A 22,547-nucleotide genomic window follows, 5' to 3' on the forward strand; every position below is an offset into this window, starting at 1 on the left:
AAGCATGAATTTTTAACAAAATACCAGCATTACATAAATTTCATTTACTTGTTTTATTTACAGATTGAACAGCAAGTCTCCCTGGAACACCTGAAGAGTATGCAGGCTGCCTTTGAGGTCAGTTTCTCTCCTTTCCAGTCCAGCATGCTATCCTAGATCCTCGTGATTAAAGTCAAGCTTAAGTGAGAAGTGCATTGTGCAAATAGATAAATGTTCACTTAATTACAGTCTGGTGAAGAAAAATAAGAATCTTCTGCAACAATGACAGCATATAAAGCTAAAGTGAAGTATTCCCATGGCCATAATCATTTCTTCAAATAACATCACCACTTAGTGACTCAAAGTTATTAAGAAAGTAGAATTAATTAAGACTCACTAAGATTGTATTCATTGGTAGGGTTAGCAAGAGATCACATGATACTTTGCCACTGTTACCCCAGCCAATCCTCTTTCATCCAATAATTGGGCTGTTTCAGGTTTGAGAATGAGGATCCCATAACTTATATAGGACTCCACTTATTTTTGATCTGAGCCTGCACCATACATTTTCCAATCAATGCCACAAGTGATGGAGTTGAGGACATGTGAAAGGCTAGTGTTGAATTATGTCAAGTTACCTTAAAATAATCTGGGCTGTACTTGAACAGAGACACCGATACAGCATGATCATGCTACCCACTCCAAAGTTGCCTTACGATTCATTATTATGGCCTGATCTTGAAGCTTCATTGAACTACATCAGAAGTGGCTATTTGGAAACTCTTTCTTTCTGAAATGACAAATAGAGAATTAACTCAGTTAGGGCAACCATCTTGTTATAACAACCTGTTTTTAGCCCTGAATTACACTCAGTGGTTACCATCACACACACAAAAGGAGAGTTTGCTCTGGAAATATGGTATGACTTGTGGAAACCTATCAGAGGTTCAGATGACATGGCTCTCTACAAGTCCTTCTTAGGTGTTATGAGGAGAATTTAAAAAGTTACAACTTTTCTGTCTCTCTGATATTGTAGTAGAGTACAATAATCTTGAGATGTCTTTTGATCACTGCTCCAGAGTTGCACAGATTCATGTTGATGGCTTTAGACTGTAATCAGTTCAATGCCCAATCATTAAGGGATAAAATACTGTACTTGGATTCTTTTTAAGGCAACTTGTCCAGACTGTGCTCTGATTACCTCTGCTTGCACATATATCATGAATCATTCAAAGTTTGCAAAATCAGGGAGAAATCTCAATTTAAAATAGCATTGGTAAATATCAATAGAGGCGATTCTTATTAAATGAAATTAAATATTATGATGAGGTGAGTAAACAATTTGACCATAGAATATGTTTTTCTTTGAACTATTTATTTGATTTTGTGACGGTTGCCACAAGCTGTTATTGAACCTTTTGTTATTTCTAATCTATCACACTGAGTTTTTCACTTTCAGATTTAATAAATTTATTTCTTATGGAAATGGGTCATTTAGACTGAAGCAGAGTTTAGTTTTTTGTGTGATGGATGATATGTATCATAATGAACCTGTATGGATATATTGTGCAACTTTTCCATTGAACTGACTATTTTAAGTGTTTTAACTTGAATAACATTGTATGATATAAGACATATAGGTATTGGAACCTTGAAGGTTGTGAGCTGTTACTGCAGAGAGGTCTGCTGGCCCAATTGACTAGCTAGCACCATAGTGGACCTCTTAATTGGGAATAGATTGGGGGAAGGAGCACTGACAGCATGGGAAAGGGCAATGTTTACTGTATCCATCACACTATTGCCATCCCGATGAGGTCAGGCCCATCACCTTTTTGCAGGGTAGACTGAGATGGATGGTTCCATTAAGGTCCTTGTCCATTCAATGTCGCTCCATGCTGCACTGGTGTCTCATGATGCTAGAGTCTTCATGAAGGCTATTTAAGTTCCTATTAAAGCTGCCAACTGACTCGAGAGGGAGTGCTCCAACCTGCCCCACATTCTCTCCATCAAAATCTCCACAGAAGCCTGAGTAAGTTGTAGGCAGCCTTTCTGCTCATTCTAATCTGTAAGAAGCTACATGCAACCATTTGGAAGATTGTAAAAGCAGCCTGAGCACAGCAAATTACTGCAAGGAATGCAACTTTATTTGAAAAGATTCAAGTATAATTGGTAGATATTTGGAGATTGTGTAAGACAGTACTTGGATTGCCTATTTTCTGCAAGGTGATTTTTGGCAGGGTAGTCCTGCTAATCTAATGAGGCCTGGTGTTCACATGGCCTTGTTTTCAGCCGTCAACAGGGTGCCTTCCTGACCCACAACCCATGACCCTGAACTATAATCAGGCCTTTCGTTTGTGCTGTATAAAGTCTGAGCAATTAAAACATGGATTGTGATGAGTAAAGCAGTTCATGTGAGCGTAACATTTTTATATACACTTATGAGATGTAAGTGTCACTGGCTGGTCAGCATTTATTGCCCGCCTCTGGTTTGCCTTGAGAAGTTAGTGATGAGTTGTTTTCCCAAACTGCTGTAGTCCACCTGCTGAAGGTAGACTCACAATGCCCTTAGGGAGAAAGTTCAAGAATTTTGACCCAGCGACAGTGAAGAAGCAGCGATATATTTCCAAGTCAGGACAGTGAGTGGCTTGGAGAGGAACTTGCCTTGTATCTGCTGCCCATATCCTCTGGATGGAAGTGGTCGTCAGTTTGGAAGATGCTGTCTAAAGATCTTAGGTAAATTTCTGCAGTGCAACTTGCAGCTAGTACAAATTGCTGCTACTAACTGTCTGTGGTGGAGGGAGTGGATTCTTGTGGATGTTGTGCCAATCAAGTGGGCTGCTTTGTCCTGGATGGTGTTGAGCTTCTTGAGTGTTGTTGGAGCTGCACCCACCCAGGCAAGTGGGGAGTATTCCATCACACTCCTGACTTAGCCTCTGACCTGCTGTTGTAGCTACTGTGTTTCATGGGGCATGTCCAGCTGAGGTTTTGGTCAATGTTAGTTCACAGAATGTTGACAATGAAAGAATGTTGATAATGATGGCAACATTGGTAAATATCCAGGGGCATGGTTATGGATGGTGGTCTCTTATATCATTGCCCGTACTTGGGTGGAGTGAATGTTACTTTCCACTTGTCAGCACAAAATTGGGTACTGTCCAGATTTTGTTGTATTTGAAAATGGATTGCTTCAGTATCTGAGGAGCCACAAATAGTGCGGAACATTGTGCAATCATCGGTGAACATTCCCAGTTCAGACCTTAAGATGTGGGAGGGTCATTGATGCTGAAGATGGCTGCATCTGTATAGTATAACCTGCACAGAATCAAATAAAGAGCAAAGTAAGCACATCCAGAACATCCACACTATGTTTTACCTGAACAAAGAGGGTTTGATGTTTAAAAAGTGAATCTTTATTTACCTTTCTTGTTTTTAGGAGTTTGAAAATGCTGGAAGGAAATACTTAGATGTGGAGGCATTCAAGAAAATAATGAAGAAGTGCCTGGGATTCCATGGAGTAGTAAGTGTTGGAAGTTGGGCATTTGGGTGGCAAGATATACAGGTGATCTGCATGATTATGCAGTGATATTTCTAATAACAATATGGGTGTGATGTGAGTGACATAATACTGAAGAACTCAATGAACCATTGTTACATATACATAGCAGTCATAGGGACTTGCATTTCTGGGTTCAATCTAACAATTTGGATGCATTGCAGAAAGCCTCCCTCAGCATGTCATACTTCAAGAGGACATAGCACAGTGAGATGGAGACTGACAGCTTTAGATGATATGCCATGATCCCGCACTGACATGAGAATGCCCCTTTAAAGGCATATCACATTCTGCTAGAAGACATAACACAACAGTTGCCAGGGCATGCATAATTCTAAAGTTTACTACTTTCTCTTGCCCCCCCCCATTTCCTGATAAAGAAGATGAAATTTTCTCTTGGGACAATTTCCAGTAATAGGAGAGACCTGGGAAATTCGGAAATAAGACCAAAACATAAAAAGAGATGAACGTTTGACTTAGGAACAGAAATAGGCCACTCAGGCCCTTTAGCCTGCTCCATCACTCAATAAAGTTGTGGCTGATAAGATGCTGCACATTCTCGTCTTCCCACAATAAGCTTTCATCCTTTTACTTAACATGAGCCTATCCAATTTTGCCTTGAAAATTATCAACAACTTTGCTTCTACTACCTTTGAAGATGAGGATTCCAAAACTCTCAACCCTTCTTGAGGGAAAAAAAACACCTTCTCGTATCTGTCTGACATTGGTGATCCATAGTTTGAGATTAAAATAAAAACAAAGTGCTGGAGAAATGCAGTGAGTCTGGCAGCATCTGTGAAAAGGGAAACATAACATTAATGTTTCAAGTCTGATATGATTCCTTCACAACCAAAAGACTTTGAAAAGTGTATATTGGAGACCGAGGGGAGGAGGAGCAAGTGGAATAGTTTGTAAGGATCTTCAGAGCCAAAAGCAAAGCTGTTGTTAATGGTGGTGAAGGGAAGATAGAGATGTTTAAAAAGTTCTGAAGGAAGGTGTGAACAGGAGAAAATTGATCCATTCAGCTAAGAGCAAAGTCACCAAGACATTGTGTGTGTGTGTGTGTGTGTGTGTGTGTGTGTGTGTGTGTGTGTGTGTGTGTGTGTGTGTGTGTGTGTGTGTGTGTGTGTTTATTGGTGTTGGAGTTGGGAGGGGAGGGGATGGTAAAGAAAGAGTGACATTGGAGGATGTACAAAAATGGAGGATTCCAAGGTCGTGCTCTGAAATTATGGAATTCGGTGTTGAATCCGCGGAGCTGCAAAGTGCCTAATTGGAACCCAAGGTGTTTGTTTGTCCAGCTTGTATTGTGCTTTGTGGGAATACAGTTGCAGGCCCAGGACAGAAATTGTTGCCTGAGAACAAGATAATTGAAGTAATGAGGTTAGGATCATTTCTGTGGACAAAGCTGAGGTGTTCCAGTCTGTGTCTGGTCTTACCAACTTATAGAACTTGGCATTGTGAGCAGCGAATACAGTACACTAGATTGAAAGAAATAGAAGTAAAAACACTGTCCAGTTCTACATTGTCCCACAAGAGACAAAATCCTTTCCACATGCTCAAGACCTCTCTTTTAGAGCGCCATTCCAAGCTTTGCCTTTGATCTGCAATAAATGCTAAACATTTTTAAAGATAACATAGCATTAGTTTGTTAAGACCTTGGTTAAGCCTGAGTTAAGGCCCTGTTGTGGCACTGTGGTAGTGCCCCAACCCTTAAACCAGGAGTTTGAGTTCAAATCCCACCTGCTCCAAAAGTGTGTAATAGCATCTCTGAGCAGGTTGATTAGAAAGATCAGTTAAACCAAAAAAAAGAGTCAAGACACATTTTTTTTACAGCTTGATACCGTAAGATTTGCTCTAATTTATTATTTATTAGAATTTCTGCTGCAAGAAAAGATTAGTCACAAATTTTTGGAAAGTATTGCAGTACTATGAAGTTGTGTGCAATATTGTGCAGGTAATTTGTTGCTATACTTTTTAACACAACATTTTTAATGGGTGGACCCTAGCAATCAGACTGAAAAATTGCAATTCTGGTGAAATTTCAAGAAAGTCAAAGGGGTAACTTAAAGCTTCTTAAGTAAAGTGATGATATAATGAGCTGACAATTTTTAAAACATTTGGAAAATTGCAAAAGGTATTAAAATCCACTGTCAAACTCGACCAAAGGAAACTGAGTCAAAAATAGAAGGCAAAGCTGGAATGAAGTGCTGCCTGGAGGCATGAAGCAGGCCCTGAACAAAGGACAGGGCAGCTTTGCATCCCTGACCCTTCTCTTTGATGCAGGAAATGATGACGTGGCTGGTTTTTCAGATGAAAGCAGCTTTCCTCCCCGTTCTTAGTTTTAATGCAATTTTACTTGGACCATGAAAAGTTTGATTATTATTCTTCCAAATTATTATCTAGTATTGAGAATAGTCAAGCTTTTGAAAATGGTACTTACATGATGAAGTTTCCTGGCATGATTTGGAAGATGGTAAATGTGGAAAGATCATCAGACCTGACTTTCATTCAACTTAGAAAGCATTTCTTGTTCTTGGTGTTCTTTATATCTTATTGTATTTTTCATAGATTGAAACTGAGGTCAATGCTGTTTATTGTTTGTATTTTAACTCATTCTGTTCTTTTCTTCATTCTAGCATGATCAAATTGGAGAACTATTCAGAAAGATTGATTATTCTGCAAGTGGTCAGATTGATTGGGTAGGTATGATGCTGTGACTGTTCATTTAGTCACACACTCACTACTGTTTTGAAATGTTGAGCTGGGTCTTGTACTGTGAAAAAGTCAGGACTTCAGTCCCTCAGGGGAACTGATTTGATTAAACTAGATTACAAGAACAGCCTAAAACCCATTCCCCAAATAACTATTTTAAATGTCAAATGTAATAAGAATAACGGTTAACTTGAATATTCTATTTCTCATCTGATGTGATTTTGAATGAGGAATAAGTATTGACCTGCAAGTTTCCGTTCAAGCCACACATCATCCTGACTTGATTTAGGGGAGCTGGGGGGAGAAGGTTACAGTGTGTACTGACTTGTTGGAGTCCTACCTGACACAAAGAAAAATGGTTGAGCTTGTAATAGCTCGGTCATCTGAACGTCACTACAGGAGTTGGTAAGGGTCATGTCCTAAACCCAACTATCTTCAGCTGCGCCATCAATGGCCTTCTGTTCATCATAAAGTGTGAGGGGGGGATTTTCGCCGATTGCGCAAATGTTCAGCACCATTCACCATATCTCACATACTGAAGTAATTCATGGCTAACTACAGCAAGACCTGGACAATACCCCAGGCTTGGACTCACAAGTGGCAAGTAACATTCTAGTCATGTAAGTGTTAGGCAATGACCATCTTTGATGAGGCAATCTACCCACCAACCCTTGACATCCAATGATGTTACTATTACAGAATCCCCCATTATCAATATCCTAGGGGTTAGCATTGATCAGAAACTGAACTGGCTCAGCCATGTAAATGCTGTGGTTGTACAAGGAGGTCAGGGACTAGGAATATTGCAGTGAATAATTCATTGTCTGACTCCCCAAAACCTGGGGAGTCAAGAGTGTGATGGAATATTCCCCACTTGCCTAGATGGGTGCAACTCCAACAACACTCAAGAAGCTTGACACCATCTAGGACAAAGCAACCCATTGGATTGACACCAGAAGCATCTACTCCCTTCATCACTGATGCTCAGTAGCAGTAGCATCACCAAGATTCACTGCAGCATTTCAACTTCTAAGCACCTTCCAAACCCATGACCACTTCCATCTAGAAGGAAAATGGCAGCAGGTACGTTGGAGCACCACTCCTCGCAAGTTCCTCTCCATGTCACTCAACATCCTGACTTGGAAATATATCACTGTTCCTGCACTGTCACAGGGTCAAAATCCTAGAATTTCCTTCTTAATGGCATTGTGTCTATCTACAGCATTGGATTGCAGCAGTTCAAGAAGGCATCATCAAGGGAAACTTGGGACCGGCAATAAACTCTAGATCAGCCAGATATGCCCACATCCCATGTATGAATAAACCAAAATTCCTTTACTGTCACTGGGTCAAAATCATGGAACTCCTCTACAGACAGCAACAGAGACTTATCTACACCACATGGACTACAGCAAATCAGAAAGGCAACTCAACACCATAACCTCAAGAGTTGTTAGGAAAGGACAGTTAATGCTGACCTAACCAGTGAAGCCCAAATCACGTGCACGGATAATGTTTTTAAAATACTCCCGTGTTATAGAGTCATATCAATGTACAGCATGGAAACAGACCCTGCAGTCCAACTCATCCACACTGACCAGATATCCTTCATTAATCTAGTCCCACTTGCCAGCATTTGGCCAATATCCCTCTAAACCCTTCCTATTCATTTACCCATCCCACATGCCATTTGAATGTTGTAATTATCCCAGCCTCCACCACTTCTTCCAGCAGCTGAGTCCATACATGCACCATCCTCAACATGAAAAAGTTCCCCCTTAGGTCCCTTTTAAATCTTTTCCCTCTAGTTTTGGACTCCCCTACCTTGGAGAAAAGATTTCAATTAGTCACCCTATCCATGCCCCTCACGATTTTATAAACTTCCACGAAGTCACCCCTCAAACTCCAGGGAAAACAGCCCCAGTCTATTCAGCCTCTCCCTATAGCCTAAACCCTCCAATCCTGGCAACATCCTTGTAAATGTTTTCTGAACTTTTTCAAGTTTCACAACATCTTTTCTATAGCAGGGAGACCAGAATTGAATGTAACATTCAAAAAGTGGCTTAATTAATGTCCTGTAGAGCCACAACATGACCTCCTCACACCTATACTCAATGCACTGACCAATAAAGGCAAGTGTACCTCGTGCCTTCTTCACTGTCCTATCTACCTGTGACTCCACTTTCAAGGAACTATGAACCTGTACCCCATGGTCTCATTGTTCAGCAACACTCTCCAGGACTTTGCCTTTAAGTGTATAAGTCCTGCCTTGATTTGCCTTTCCGAAATGCAGCACCTCACATTTATCTAAATAGACTCCATCCGCCACTCTAAGTGATTGTGAGGGCTTATGAGAGGTTGTTAAAGGTTTCCAGAACAAGTAATAGGACAGAGAGTATGGAAAGGGTCAGGAATCTAACTTCAGATAGATAAGGGGACAACTATGAGAAAGGGGGACAGTTAACGCAGGATCGAGTGTGTTCTATTTAAATATATGCAATAGTCAAAATAATGTAAATAAGCTTGTAGTACAGATTGAATTTAGCAGGTACAATGTTGTGGGCTTCACAGAGATGTGAATACAAGGAGATCAGGGCTTGGAACTAAATATCCAAGGATACCTGTACAACTGAAAGGACAGGCAGACAAACAAATGGGACAGAGTTGTCTTGTTAGTAGGAAATGAAATTTAATTGATAGCAAGAAGCCATAGAGAATCAGAAGGCATAGAATATTTTTTCTCTTTATTCAGATGTGGGTGTCACTGGCTGGACCAGCATTTATTGCCCATTCCTAATTGCCTAGAGGGCAATTAAGAATCAACCATATTGCAGTTATTCCAAAATGTGCCATGGAATCCTTTCTGTCCATCCAAGAAGTAACTGGGACCTTGATTTAACAACTCATTAGAAAGATGGCACCTTGGACTGTGCAGTACTTCCCTGGTATACCACTGTGGTTGTGGTCAAATTCTGGAGTGTAAATTGAACCTACACCCTTCTGACACGTGTGTGTGCTACCAACTGAACCACAACTGACACAACAGCATTTATATACATTGGAGCAGCTAAATGGAGAGCAGCTGCTGTGATCTAAATGAGGTTTTGGTGCTATCATCATCAAAGCAGGTGGTTGTCAGAATTATGGCTGAAGTTAGCTGTGAGAAAGCTCAATAAATGTGTACAGTTCAAGTCACATGACCAATCATGATTGAAGATTAACAACTCTATTTCATGAGTTGACTCAACTTCTTTAAGAATGGACACAATAACATTTCTGGAACTGTTTGGCCAGTTACCAGAATTGGGAAATTTTACCTGTGAGGAAACATTGTATAAGCTTGGGCAGTTGGAGGAGCTGAGGGGCAACTTAATTGAGGTATGTAAAATTGAGAGGCCTAAATATAATATTGTAATGTGCTGTCTATATTTTGAGTGCAGAGCAAAAGGCTTTATTGAACATAATGATTTTAGTGGTAATAAAGGGCAACCTATCTGAAGCTCTATACATAAAGTTCATGTGATCCAATATCATGGTGTCATAGCTCATTTGCACATGCCCAGGTACTATATATGGGGAGATAGTGCACCAGCTCATTCATTGATCTCAGTGGAGAGAACCATGGGCAGGTTGGACGCGGGAGGCCAACCTGCCTTGCTAATTCATTCACCCAGTAAAGACTAAAGTTTATTTCACTGTGTAAATGAAGTGGCCTCCTTCGGTCTTTGGTGAGGTTATTGAATTTGGTCCAGTCTGGGGAAGAAAGACATTGTGTCTAAGATTTGCTCCAAGAAACATCAGGAAAATTGATAATTGCCTTTAATTTTAGTCATTCTTAATGAGCATACCTGCTGGTCATGGATAATATGAAGAAGAAGTAAAAGCAGAGGTGGAATATTCAGCCCCTTGTGCCTGCCCTGCAATTCAATTAGATCAGAACTGGATCTGCTTGTATTTCGAATTCCACATTTCCTCAGTAACCTTTGATTCCCTTGCCTAAGAATAATTTACCTACTTTTGCCTTAAAACTTTTGAATGACTGCTTTCACTGCCTTCTGATGGAATGGGTTGCGAAATCTCATTTTCCCTCATTTCTACTCTTTGGTAAAGCACATCCCTCCACATTTGATACCTTGCATCCACTATTTAGATTAAAAGTCCCCCTTCTTCTCTAGATATATGATCTGCAAGAACACAAGGATGTTGCCAGGGTTGGAGGATTTGAGCTATAGGGAGAGGCTGAACAGGCTGGGGCTATTTTCCCTGGACCGTTGGAGGCTGAGGGGTGAGGGGTGACCTTATAGAGGTTTATAAAATCATGAGGGGCATGAATAGATAAATCAGTGATTGGGGAGTCCAGGGAGTCCCTGGGTTGGGGAGTCCAGAACTAGAGGGCATAGGTTTAGGGTGAGAGGGGTAAGATATAAAAGAGACCTAAGGGGCAACTTTTTCACACAGAGGGTGGTACGTGTATGGAATGAGCTGTCAGAGGGAGTGGTGGACGCTGGTACAATTGCAACATTTAAAAGGCATTTGTATGGGTGTATGAATAGGAAGGGTTTGGAGGGATATGGGTCGGGTGCTGACAGATGGGATTAGATTGGGTTAGGATATCTGGACGAGTTGGACAAAAGGGTCTGTTTCCATGCTGTACATCTCTATGACAATGATTCCACGACTGCAGCATATTTCTGCTAAAGACAGTCCCAACAGGACAGCCCCTCCTTTCTCCAGCGCTGTGAGCAATGAGCCTGCCTCTCCCATACCTGTTTTCAAGAATGTGTGCACACTATGCAGATCTTCTTTAGTGAGTCTACCTATGTCAGCTATTTCTCCATGGACCTAGACCACCAGATTCTCTCCCTCCCACTGCAAGTTCCTTTCCTTTCACACAGGAAAAAGACAATGTTGTTGAGAATACGGAGATACAATCTATTAGACTAGACACGATTGAGGTTCATAAGGAGGAGGTGTTAGCAATTCTGGAAAGTGTGAAAATAAGATAAGTCCCCTGGGTTGGATGGGATTTATCCTAGGATTCTCTGGGAAGCTAGGGAGGAGATTGCAGAGCCTTTGGTTTTGATCTTTATGTTGGCATTGTCTACAGGAATAATGCCAGAAGACTGGAGGAGAGCTAATGTTGTCCCCTTGGTGGAGACAATCTTAGTAATTATAGACTAATGAGCCTTACTTCAGTTGTGGGTAAATTGTTGGAAAGGATTAGAAGAAATAGGATTTATAATCATCTAGAAAGGAATAATTTGATTAGGGATGGTCAACATGGTTTTGTGAAGGGTAGGTCATGCCTCACAAATCCTATTGAGTTCTTTGAGAAGGTGACCAAACAGGTGGATGAGGGAAAAGCAGTTGATGTGGTGTACATGGATTTCAGTAAAGAGTTTCATAATAGGCTGTTGCAGAAAACACAGAGGCATGGGATAGAGGGTGATTTAACAGTTTGAATCAGAAGTTTGCCAGCTGAAAGAAGATAGAGGGTGGGGGTTGATGGAAAATGTTCATCCCGGAGTTCAGTTACTAGTGTGTACTACAGGGATCTGCTTTGGAGCCACTGCTGTTTGTCATTTTTATAAATGACCTGGATGAGGACATAGAAGGATGGGTTATTAAATTTGCAGATGACACTAGAGTCGTGGACAGTGCGAAAGGATGTTGCAGCTGACAGAGGGACATAGATAAGCTGCAGAGCTGGGCTGAGAGGTGACAAATGGAGTTTAATGCAGACATGCATGAGGTGATTCACTTTGGAAGGAGTAACAGGAATACAGAGTATTGAGCTAATGGTAAGATTCTTGGTCATATGAATGAGCAGAGAGATCTCGATGTGCATGTGCATAGATCCCTGAAAGTTGCCACTCAGGTTGATTGGATTGTTATGAAGGCATACAGTGTGTTAGCCTTCATTGGTAGAGGAATTGAGTTTCAGAGCCATAAGGACATGTTGCAGCTGTATAAAACTCTGGATATGGCCACACTTGGACTATTGCGTATGGTTCTGGTCACCACATTATAGGAAGGACGTGGAAATGATGCAGAGGAGATTTACTCGGATGTTGCCTTGTATGGAGGGAAGATCTTTTGAGGAAAGGCTGAGGGACTCGAGGCTGTTTTCATTGGAGATAAGAAGGTTAAGAGGTGACTTAATAGAAACATATAAGGTGATCAGAAGGTTAGATAGAGTGGACAGTGAGTCTTTGTCTTCAGATGGTGATGGCTAGCATGAGGGGACATAACTTTAAATTGAGGGATGATAGATATAGGACAGATAGCAGAGGTAAGTTCTTTTACACAGAAGGGCATGGATTGGTCTGCATGCAACAGTAAAGGTAAAAACAAGGACTGCAGATGCTGGAAACCAGAGTCTAGATTATCATGCTGCTGGAAAAGCACAGCAGGTGAGGCAGCATCTGAAGAGCAGAAAAATCGATGTTTCGGGCAAAAGCCCTTCATCAGGAATACAGGTCATGCAACAATAGTAGACTCACCAACTGCAAGGGCACTTATATGGTCATTGGATCAATATATGGATGGTATTGGTATAGTGTAGGTTAGATGGGCTTCTGATCAGTTCCACAGGTCAGCGCAACACCGAAGGCTGAAGGGCCTTTTCAGTGCTGTATTGTTCTCTCTTCTGTGAATGGATTCCCTAGGCCTGGCCCCCGGCAGGTAATGCAGTCTTGTGGACTCTTGGTCTTTGCTGCAAACAATGGTGTGAATCCCCTATTATTAGATTTCAATGGCTTCTGTATCACTGTGTCATGGTCAACAGACACAACCTCCCTGCTGTTCCAGCTCTCATTCAAACAGGTGAGAGTATCTCAGACAGAGGTTGACACTCCTACACTTTTGACCTCTGGTCTGCCTCACTTGTAGTCATTCCTGCCTGTGCCTGGCCACTGACCAATTGGAAGGCCCTATCCTAACTGATGTGACTGCCTCATGGTAGAAATAATCAAGGTAACGTTTCCCCTCCCTGGTACATGTACTGTCTGTAGTTCACTGCAGTCCAGGAGCTCCCACACGCTGCAGCCTTGTCACATCACCTGCTCTGCTATCAATAATGAATTTGGATTAATTATTTAATTAATGCATCAGTATGAACAGATTAAGATTCTCTTCCTAATGGCAATGTTTTAGTGAGGCAGGGGGCACAGTGGTTAGCACTGCTGTCTCACAGTACCAGCGACCCAGGTTCGATTTCATCCTTGGGCGACTGTCTGTGTGGAGTTTGCACGTTTTCTGCGTGGGTTTCCTGTGGGTGCTCCAGTTTCTTCCCATAGCCCAAAGATGTGCTTGTTAGGTGGATTGCAATGCTAATTACCCATAGTGTCCAGGGATGTGCAGGCTTGGCGCATCAACCATGGGAAATGCAGGGTAGAGGTATAGGATAGTCGGGGATGGGCCTGACTGGGATATTCTTCAGAGAGTTTTTGTGGACTCAATGGGTTGAATGGCCTGCTTCCACATTGTAGGGATTTTATGATTCCTACCATTGTTTTGAATCCATTGGTTGGGGAACTTGGTCATCCAATATTAACAGTAGTTGTTATGCTGTAAGAGAGATCCTGCCAGCAGCCAGCTCTATAACTCTGGTGTTGCAATGGGGCTACTCTGCAGTACCAGAAGAGGTTCACAAAGCAAGGTAAGGAAAGGGAAAGCTGGAGAAAGAAGAGACTGCCCCAAACCCCTCTCTGTCCCTGAATCATTCACGAACGTCATGAACTTCAGCTTCGGCTTAACTTCACATTCCTTCTGGTGGCTAGCGAAGGTTTCAAAAAATGGCAGGATATTTTGCTGAGAACATCCTGGCATCATTTGCAATAAATGGATGGAGAAAGACCATCAGTGACTATCTTGGTAAAGGTGAGGAAAGGTCAGGCAATGAGGTACAAGTATGTCATCGAGCCTGAATGTACTTTTATTCTCTATTGCTACCTTCTCCACAACTTAGATGGAATTATGAGGGGGATTGTGCCACATATTGTATCCCACTTTCTAGAAAATGCTTTAAGAAAATAATAGTGGGCTATGGGGAAAGCCAGGTGATCTCCATTGATGAAGTTAAAAATCACACAACACCAGGTTATAATCCAACAGGCTTAATTGGAAGCTCACTAGCTTTCGGAGCGACGCTCCTTCATCAGGTGATTGTGGAGGGATCAATCACAATCACCTGATGAAGGAGCGTCGCTCCAAAAGTCAGTGTGCTTCCAATTGAACCTGTTGGACTATAACCTGGTGTTGTGTGATTTTTAACTTTGTACACCCCAGTCCAACACCGGCATCTCCAAATCATGTCCATTGATGAATTGTTGTTTCAGAGAACTGGAAGAAAAATGACAAAATTAATAATGGAGTTGATGGATTTTTAAAGCTCCAATTTTGTCATTGTTCAGACAAACTGCAGCACTGATGATATTTATTCACTTTTTTCAGTAGCTGATCAAATCTTGTGACGTGGTAGTATAAACATATGAATAAGGAACACTCCAGGCCTGCTCCACCATTCAATACAATAATGGCTGATCTAATTTTAACCTCGAATCTATATTCTTCTATATGCTCGGTAATCTTTCATCTCCTTGGTAATGAAGCTATCTACCTCTACTTTAAGAATGTTTAAAGATTTTATATCCATTGCCTTTTGAGAAAGAGAATTCCAACACTGAATGAAAAAAATGTTTCTTTCTCTCCATTTTAAATGGGCACCGCCTTATTTTTAGATAAATGTGCTTTTTTTCTTTCATTCTGACAAAATGGACAATTTCACACTTTGTCATATTGTCCTCCATTTGTCAGATCTTAGCCCAATTACTTAATCTATCTATATCTCTTTGATGGTTCCTTATGTCCTCTTCACAACTGACTTTCCTACCTATCTGCAGCATGGTGGCTCAGTGGTTAGCACTACTGCAGTTTCCTCCCATGGTCCAAAACTGTGCACATTAGGTGGATTGACCATGGTAAATTGCTCTGTAATGTACAGGGATGTGTAGGTTAGGTGGAGTAGCCATGGGAATTAGAATTGGGGTGATGAATCTGGGTGGAATGCTTTTCAGAGAGTTGCTGTGGACTCAATAGGCCAAATGGCTTGCTTCCACAATGTAGGGTTCTATGATACTAAATTTAGGTACCACACCTTCAATCTCTTCATCCAAATCATTGATCTACATCGTAAAGAGTTGAGGCCTGACCTCTGTGGCACACTCGTTGAATTCTGCCAGCCTGAAAACCATATTGGCTCTGCTTGATTATCTTGAACTTATCCAAATGCCCTGTTAAAATGTCTTTAATAGTGGCTTCCAGCATATTTATGATGACAAATGTTAAGTTAATTTATCTCTAGTTTCCAGATTTCTGCCTCCCTCACCTTCCTCACCCCTTTTTGCGTAAAGCAATTGCATTAGCTATTTTCCAATCAAAGGAACATTCCCTGAATCCATTGGTTTTTTGGAAAATCAAAACCAAAGCATCAGTTATTTCATTTAGTGACTTCGTTTAAGACCCTAGTAGCACCCCTCAATCTATTCATAATGTTGACCAGGCAGGTTGATTATCAGTGCTTCCAATACCCCTGATGGAAGGTGGTACGGGCAGAAAAGACTCCTGGTCAACTATCCTGTAGAAAGCAATTTCAAACCACTGTAATACTTTGTCCATAAATGTGACCAATCAAATCAAGTCTTTGTTCAACCCTTGGAATTGAGGATATGGGGAGAAGAATATCATTAAATAGTCTGTGGCCTTTAATAGTTCCTTTCTCCTGTTAAAATAATTACGTCTTTGACAGGATGAATTCTGTACCTACATGCAACTGAAGTATAAGAAGATTGAAGAATCCAACTCACAATCAAAACATACCTCATTCGCCCTTCCTGCAATGGTCAGAGAGTTTTCTCATGCAGAGCAGATCCTGCGGATTTGCTACACTCCCGATGATACTTTCATCATGATGCGAGAGGATGGGATCATTTCCTTCTGGTCAGCTGAGCTAAAGCTGAAACGAACCAGGAGACTCTTTGTACGTATGTAGTTAATAACAATCCAGAACAAGTAGCTCTTCCCAATCATGAAACTTATGTCAATAGATTTCTAATAAAATCATTTGATCAATGTGTCATCAGTAGAATTGTAAATGTATTCATGTGATTGCTTGGACATACAGCATTGAGCTCCGGTTTTGGTTCTGTTATATCCTATATTGCCTCAAGTGTGTCATAGAGGTGATGCACTGTTTTAGTTGTACCAAGCAACTTATATCTGAAATTTACACTTTGGGCATTTTTCAAATTTCATTGTGTGTTTTTCAGCACATTTTCTAGCACATCTCAACTGTATAGAACAAAATGTGATGATAGGATTATTTTGTTGCTCAGAATTAATCCCAGTTTGATTCCCACTGCCTTGGGAGCCAAAAAAACTAATTAGAATTTTTAAAGGTTTGAAAGATTTATTTGCAAGGAGTGCCTTAAGCACCATGCAGCACTATGTCACATGAACATGTGCAGGGCACCTTAGGATTTCAAAGGAATGAAGACCTAGCTTCACGGTCATCCTCATAGCCTCTGTAACAATGTCGATTGTATCAACGTAACATGTAATTCATTGCAGTAAACTACACTTTGTTCAATACAAAATCCTCTTCTGATTAGACCAGGAAGTGGCTGTCCTCTACCACCCTAGACCAAACAGGTCCTGTAGGCTCCTATATTTAGAGTTTTGTGGCAGTACACCTACCAGATGGTGAGATGTACATACAATAGAATGAACAGTGGTGTTTACCTGCCTCACACAACATGCAGTGGTGGAGATCTGAACATTTTTCAGCATCTTCAAACTCACCTTTACATCAATCCTTATGCAGGCAGTGAATGCCAAGGAAGAGATTAACATTTAAGAATCCTGGAGATGAAATTAAGTCTGAATTAAAGTGACAAAGAGGCATATTAGAAACCTGAGCAGTCCTGATGTAATGAAAGGAGAGAGCTAGACAACTTTATTAAGGTCACAGAAAAGGCAAGGGATGCTTAATTAAAACTGTCTTTAAGGTGGGCGAAGCATGCACTTAAAAAGAAAGAAAGTGAGCCTCATTAGACAGTGGGCACAGTCATGGACAGTGAGAACAATCCAGAATAAATGTTTAAAATGCAGATATCATGTGTTAATGGTGCAGGCAGCAGGATTCATTCAGAAAATGAAATGGGGATCATTTATTAATGACACAATCGTGGGATTCATCTCGTGGAGCAGTGAAAAAAACAGGAATCCTCTGTTTTTATGATGACAAGCCAGGGATTCTGTATTTTGGCTGCTAAATCATTGTATCTCCATAAATCCAAGAAGAGTCCATATCCTTTAATGGAACTAATTGAGGAGCTACTTTCAGAGATGGCCAAAATGGACGTCACTTCTGAAACTTGCTGTGTCGTGCTCAGGCATGGCTACTGTGCCTAAACCTAATGGATCCATTCAAATTTATGTAGACTTTACAGTTCAACAAGGTGATGGTGAGAGAAATTCAACAGTTGATGAGAATTTAGCTAAATTAACCAAAAGCAAAGTTTTCAGGAAACTCTAGGTAAACAGGGGATTCTGGCAGATGTCTTTGAACAAGCAATTCAGATTACTTACCCAAATTTGTGACTCGATTTGAATGATTTGGGATCATTCCAACCACACAGAGATTTTTCAACAGACAAGGTCCAATATTTTAAAAGGCTCTTTTCTGAGTCATACGTCACATGAATGACATATTGATCCATGGGAAAACAGCTGAGCAATATGATAGAGAGTGAATGTAGTCCTAAAGCTCACCTTTCTGAATATGTAGGAATTCTCCATAGAATCTATTTGCTTTTTGGGAGACCTTGTCAGGAATGATATTATAATGACAGACGTGCAGAACACTAAAGCCTTGAAGAAGTTTTCTACTTCAAAGTCAGTTCATGACTCTTCAGATTTTTTAAGGATAGTAAGCCAGTTGATGAAATGCTAGAATAGTGTTGGAACCTGTATCAAAATTTTCAAATTCAACAATCCACAAATGAAGAACTTTGGCTATTTATATGTAATACTCCAAGGATGTGATAGCGTCAGTGGAGCAACACCAAATCGTATGTCACCACTTTAGACAGTGAGAAAATATTACAAAATTGGAAATGAATCTCAACTGCTGTGGTTTGGACTTACACTAAGGTGGCAGACAATCCTGAATGATCATAGGTCACTGATATTGTGTTATTTGTTTGTGAGATATAACATTTGTTTATTAAAGTGAACACTTACCCATTACAAGCTGGCATGATAACTCCACTAGTTTTGCTTTTCAGGAGAGGCCCACTGGCCGAAAACCTAAATGGATAACTGACTTCACCATCATGTCGCAATATAACAAGTTCATCCTGAGTACTGGGTATGGGGTTTTTCTGTCAGTTTTTTTGGTGGTATGCTGCATATTATTGATAAACTGGATAGCTTGGAGACATTGCAAAATGACATTTTGTATTTCTTTAACTTTTTCAACATAGCGATCGGGAAATTCAGATTTATGAGCTGTCTACCTTGGAGCCATATTGTCAGATTACTGGTTTGGAAACAGGACCGTTACAGCTTGACTACTGGTAGGAAATATCAGCTGGTGAAATAGTACTCCGTGCATAATCAATTGGAATTTTCAGAAGATATCAAAATCATGTACAGGTTATACAAAAGATTGTAACATTGAAATAAATGCATATAATGTCATCAGTACTGAACCAACCTCCTTCCCAATAAATCACAGCACTCCACTATTTCCTACATTATTACCAATATTATGCTTCAGTACCATTAGAGAACTTATAACATTAAAATGAGAATATTCCGTGACATTTTCATTTAAAAGTAATGGAATGCTGTAGATGTCCTTAGGATTACTGGCAGTGTTATTGAACCGGAACAGGATATAAAGGTCTCTTTTGTTACAACATGGTCAAATTGTCTCTGAAGGGTGATGACAGTCTATCAAGTAAAAGCATAAATTTAACTTCCTGTATTCTCCAGCTCCACAGGTGAAGATGACTGTATGATTCTATATGGAGATGATCAGGTGAGATCATTCTGAGAGAATGATACTGCATTCATAGTATAATTGTACACTGCAGGTAATCCTTAATGCACCATCAGTCCTTCAGTGCAAGTAAAGCCTTGCTAGTACCTTTATTGACACAGATTATTCTCATAAGTTAGTACGGTATATCTTGCAATACTGATTGTGGCAGTGCTATGTGTCACAAACTTGCCTCTGGTTTATTTAAGTGATAAAATGCAAATATGTTTCCTATTTTGTTCATAATGTGATTTTTAACAACACCAGGTTATAGTTCAATAGGTTTATTTGGAAGTATTAGCTTTCAGAGCACTGCTTCTTCATCCGGTAGCTGTGGCGCAGGATCATAAGATACAGAATTGTCGAGATAACTTAAGGTTTTATTTTTTTAAAAATGGTGACATCTCAGTTCAGACAATGCATTAAAGGTGTGAGGTTAGAGTCTGTCTGTATTCCAATCTTGAGCCAGACTGGTTCTGTTTCCACAGTAGGAATTTATAAAATATTACATGGACGGACTGCCTACAATGACTGCCTTTTTGAACAAAGTAGAATCAATCTGCAAATATGATTCTGCAAATGCAAGTTCACCCCATTGTCTTATGCATGTGTGCATACATGTGAGAGAGAGAGAAAGCGAGAGAGAGAGAGAGAGAGAGAGAGAGTGTGTGTGTGTGTGTGTGTGTGTGTGTGTGTGTGTGTGTGTGTGTGTGTGTGTGTGTGCGCACCATTCCTTATGGACAAGCCCTATGCATACACGAGATCTGTTCAGATGAGGAGAAACATGACAGACACCTGAAGGTGCTGAAGAGCGCCTTCATAAGAACAGGGTACGATGCTCAACTCATTGATCGTCAGTTCAGACGTGCCACAGCGAGAAACCATAATGACCTCTTAGGAGACAGGCTTGGATGCAACTGATAAGGTACCCATCATTGTCCAGTACTTCCTGGAAACGCAGAAACTATGCCATGTTATCGCAGCCTGAGTATATTATCGATGAAGTGAGCACCTCGCCAAGCCCTTCCCTACGCCTCCACTTCTCACCTTTAAACAACCACCAAACCTTAAACAGACAATTGTTCACGGCAAACTGCCCAGCCTTCAGGACGACATCGACCACAACATTGGACAACCCTTTCATGGCAACCATTGCAAGTCGTGTCAGAGTATTGACATGGATGCCACCATTACATGTGGGGACACCACCCACTATGTACGTGGCAGGTACTCATGTGACCCGGCCAATGTGGCAGGCAAGGACGTCCTGAAGCATGGTACATTGTCGAGACCAAGCAGATGCTACAACAACAGATGAATGGACACCACGCAACAATTGCCAGATTGGGATGTTCCTCCCAGTCGGGAAACATTTCAGCGGTCAGGCACATTCGGCCTCAGATCTTCAAGTGACCATTCTCCAAGGCGGACTTTGGGATATGCAACAACGCAGAGTGGCCAAGCAGAGGCTGATAGCCAAATTCAGTACCCATGAGGATGACGTCAACCAGGACCTTGGGTTCATGTCACACTACAGGTGACCCCACTGAACAATACAGAGACACATACACAAGCACACCTACACTCTTACATATGCGCACACTCGCACATACACATGCTGTCTGTCAGACGCACACACATACAACCTCCACACTGTCACCCAGGCATGCACCCTCTCATAGGCTTATACTCTGTCACACTCATGCACATTCTGTACTAAGCATGCACACACACTAGCACACACTCTCGCATGCACTCACCCTGACTTGCGCGCGCACACACACACACACACACTCCTCTCTCTCTCTCCCCCCCTCACATGCACGCTCACACGCATAAACCTGGGGTGAATTTGCATTTGCAGAATTATATTTGCTCAAAAAGTGCCCAATCTGCAGGCAGTCAATCCATGAAACATTTTATAAATTTCTACTTTGGGAATAGAACCAGTCTGGCTCAAGACTGGGATACAGACAGACTCTAACCTCACACCTTTAATGAATGGTCTGAGCTGAGATGTCACTTTTTTAATATAACCTTAAATTAGCTCGAGAATGTGATTGGAAAGAAGTTCTGGGATTTACATATTAATGAACTGAAACCTGCAATCTATTCTAAAAGTTGAAAGACTTAACAGCAATCTAAGTTTGTTCAACATATCATTTCAGTTTAGATTCCCTACAGTACAGAAACAGGCCCTTTGGCCCAACAGTCCTCAATGACCCTCCGAAGAGTAACCCACCCAGACCCATTCCCCATATTTACCGCTGACTAATGCACCTAACACTGGGGGCAATTTAGCATGGCTAATTCACCCGACCTGCATATTTTTGGATTGTGGGAGGAAACCGGAGCAGCCGGAGGAAACACATGCAGACATGTGAAAACCCCACACAGACAGTCGCCTGAAGCGGGAACCCGGGCCCCTGATGCTGTGAGGCAGCAGTGCCACCATGTCGCCCACTTGCATGACACTGTAATCTTTTGCAGTGAATTCTGTGTCTTATGATCCTGATCCAAAGCTGCCTGATGAAGGAGCAGCGCTCCAAAAGCTAATGCTTCCAAATAAACCTGTTGGACTATAACTTCATGTTGTGTGATTTTTAACTTTGTCCACAGCAGTCCGACAACGACACCTCCTCATCATAGTTTGATCATGAATAACAAAAGGGATGGAGATTAACATCTATATTCACACTTCTAAATAGAATTCTTTCAAATTAAAGGAATGATATTTATTGACTTGTGGTGTAATAATAATATGGGCATTTGTATGAATAAGTTGGTTAAGCAATTATTTGGCAACACCATGCTAGCTGGTAGTGATGCCTGTCCCTGGTGTTCAAAAATCAAAGAACCCTTGCATGTCGGCATGGTCTCAGAGTATTAGTTGAACTCAGAACACATTTGTCCATTCACTTAAATCTATGTAATGTGGTGCCATCCTGAGGCAGCAAAGATGTTGATTTGACAATTGGTTATATTTGTGTCACTGCGTATGTTATGGTGTGATGATGTATTTAGTATCTGTTTCTGTGTGGCATGGTTGCGACTTCCTTTTGTTTAAGATACAAAGTAACACGGATGGAATTATGACATATTGTGCCAGTTGGTGCTACTACCTCTGCCACCATTTTAAACTGAAGCCACCCAGACATTTTCTGACATAACTCCAACAAAGTGCAAAGTGAAGTCAGC

General features: G+C 41.1%; 1 protein-coding gene across 1 annotated transcript in view; it reads left to right on the forward strand.

Annotated features, from left to right (window-relative positions):
• The window catches only part of wdr95 (WD40 repeat domain 95), a 115,569-nt gene that overhangs the window by 38,277 nt on the left and 54,745 nt on the right, over positions 1-22,547 (forward strand). The window contains exons 3-9 of the mRNA XM_060826772.1: positions 64-117; positions 3,413-3,496; positions 6,169-6,231; positions 16,053-16,283; positions 18,592-18,674; positions 18,790-18,882; positions 19,304-19,349. Coding sequence (XP_060682755.1) covers positions 64-117; positions 3,413-3,496; positions 6,169-6,231; positions 16,053-16,283; positions 18,592-18,674; positions 18,790-18,882; positions 19,304-19,349 — 654 coding nt within the window. The remainder of the gene's footprint in view (positions 1-63; positions 118-3,412; positions 3,497-6,168; positions 6,232-16,052; positions 16,284-18,591; positions 18,675-18,789; positions 18,883-19,303; positions 19,350-22,547) is intronic.

The sequence above is a fragment of the Hemiscyllium ocellatum genome, chromosome 6, assembly GCF_020745735.1.
Source record: "Hemiscyllium ocellatum isolate sHemOce1 chromosome 6, sHemOce1.pat.X.cur, whole genome shotgun sequence".
NCBI lineage: Eukaryota > Metazoa > Chordata > Chondrichthyes > Orectolobiformes > Hemiscylliidae > Hemiscyllium > Hemiscyllium ocellatum.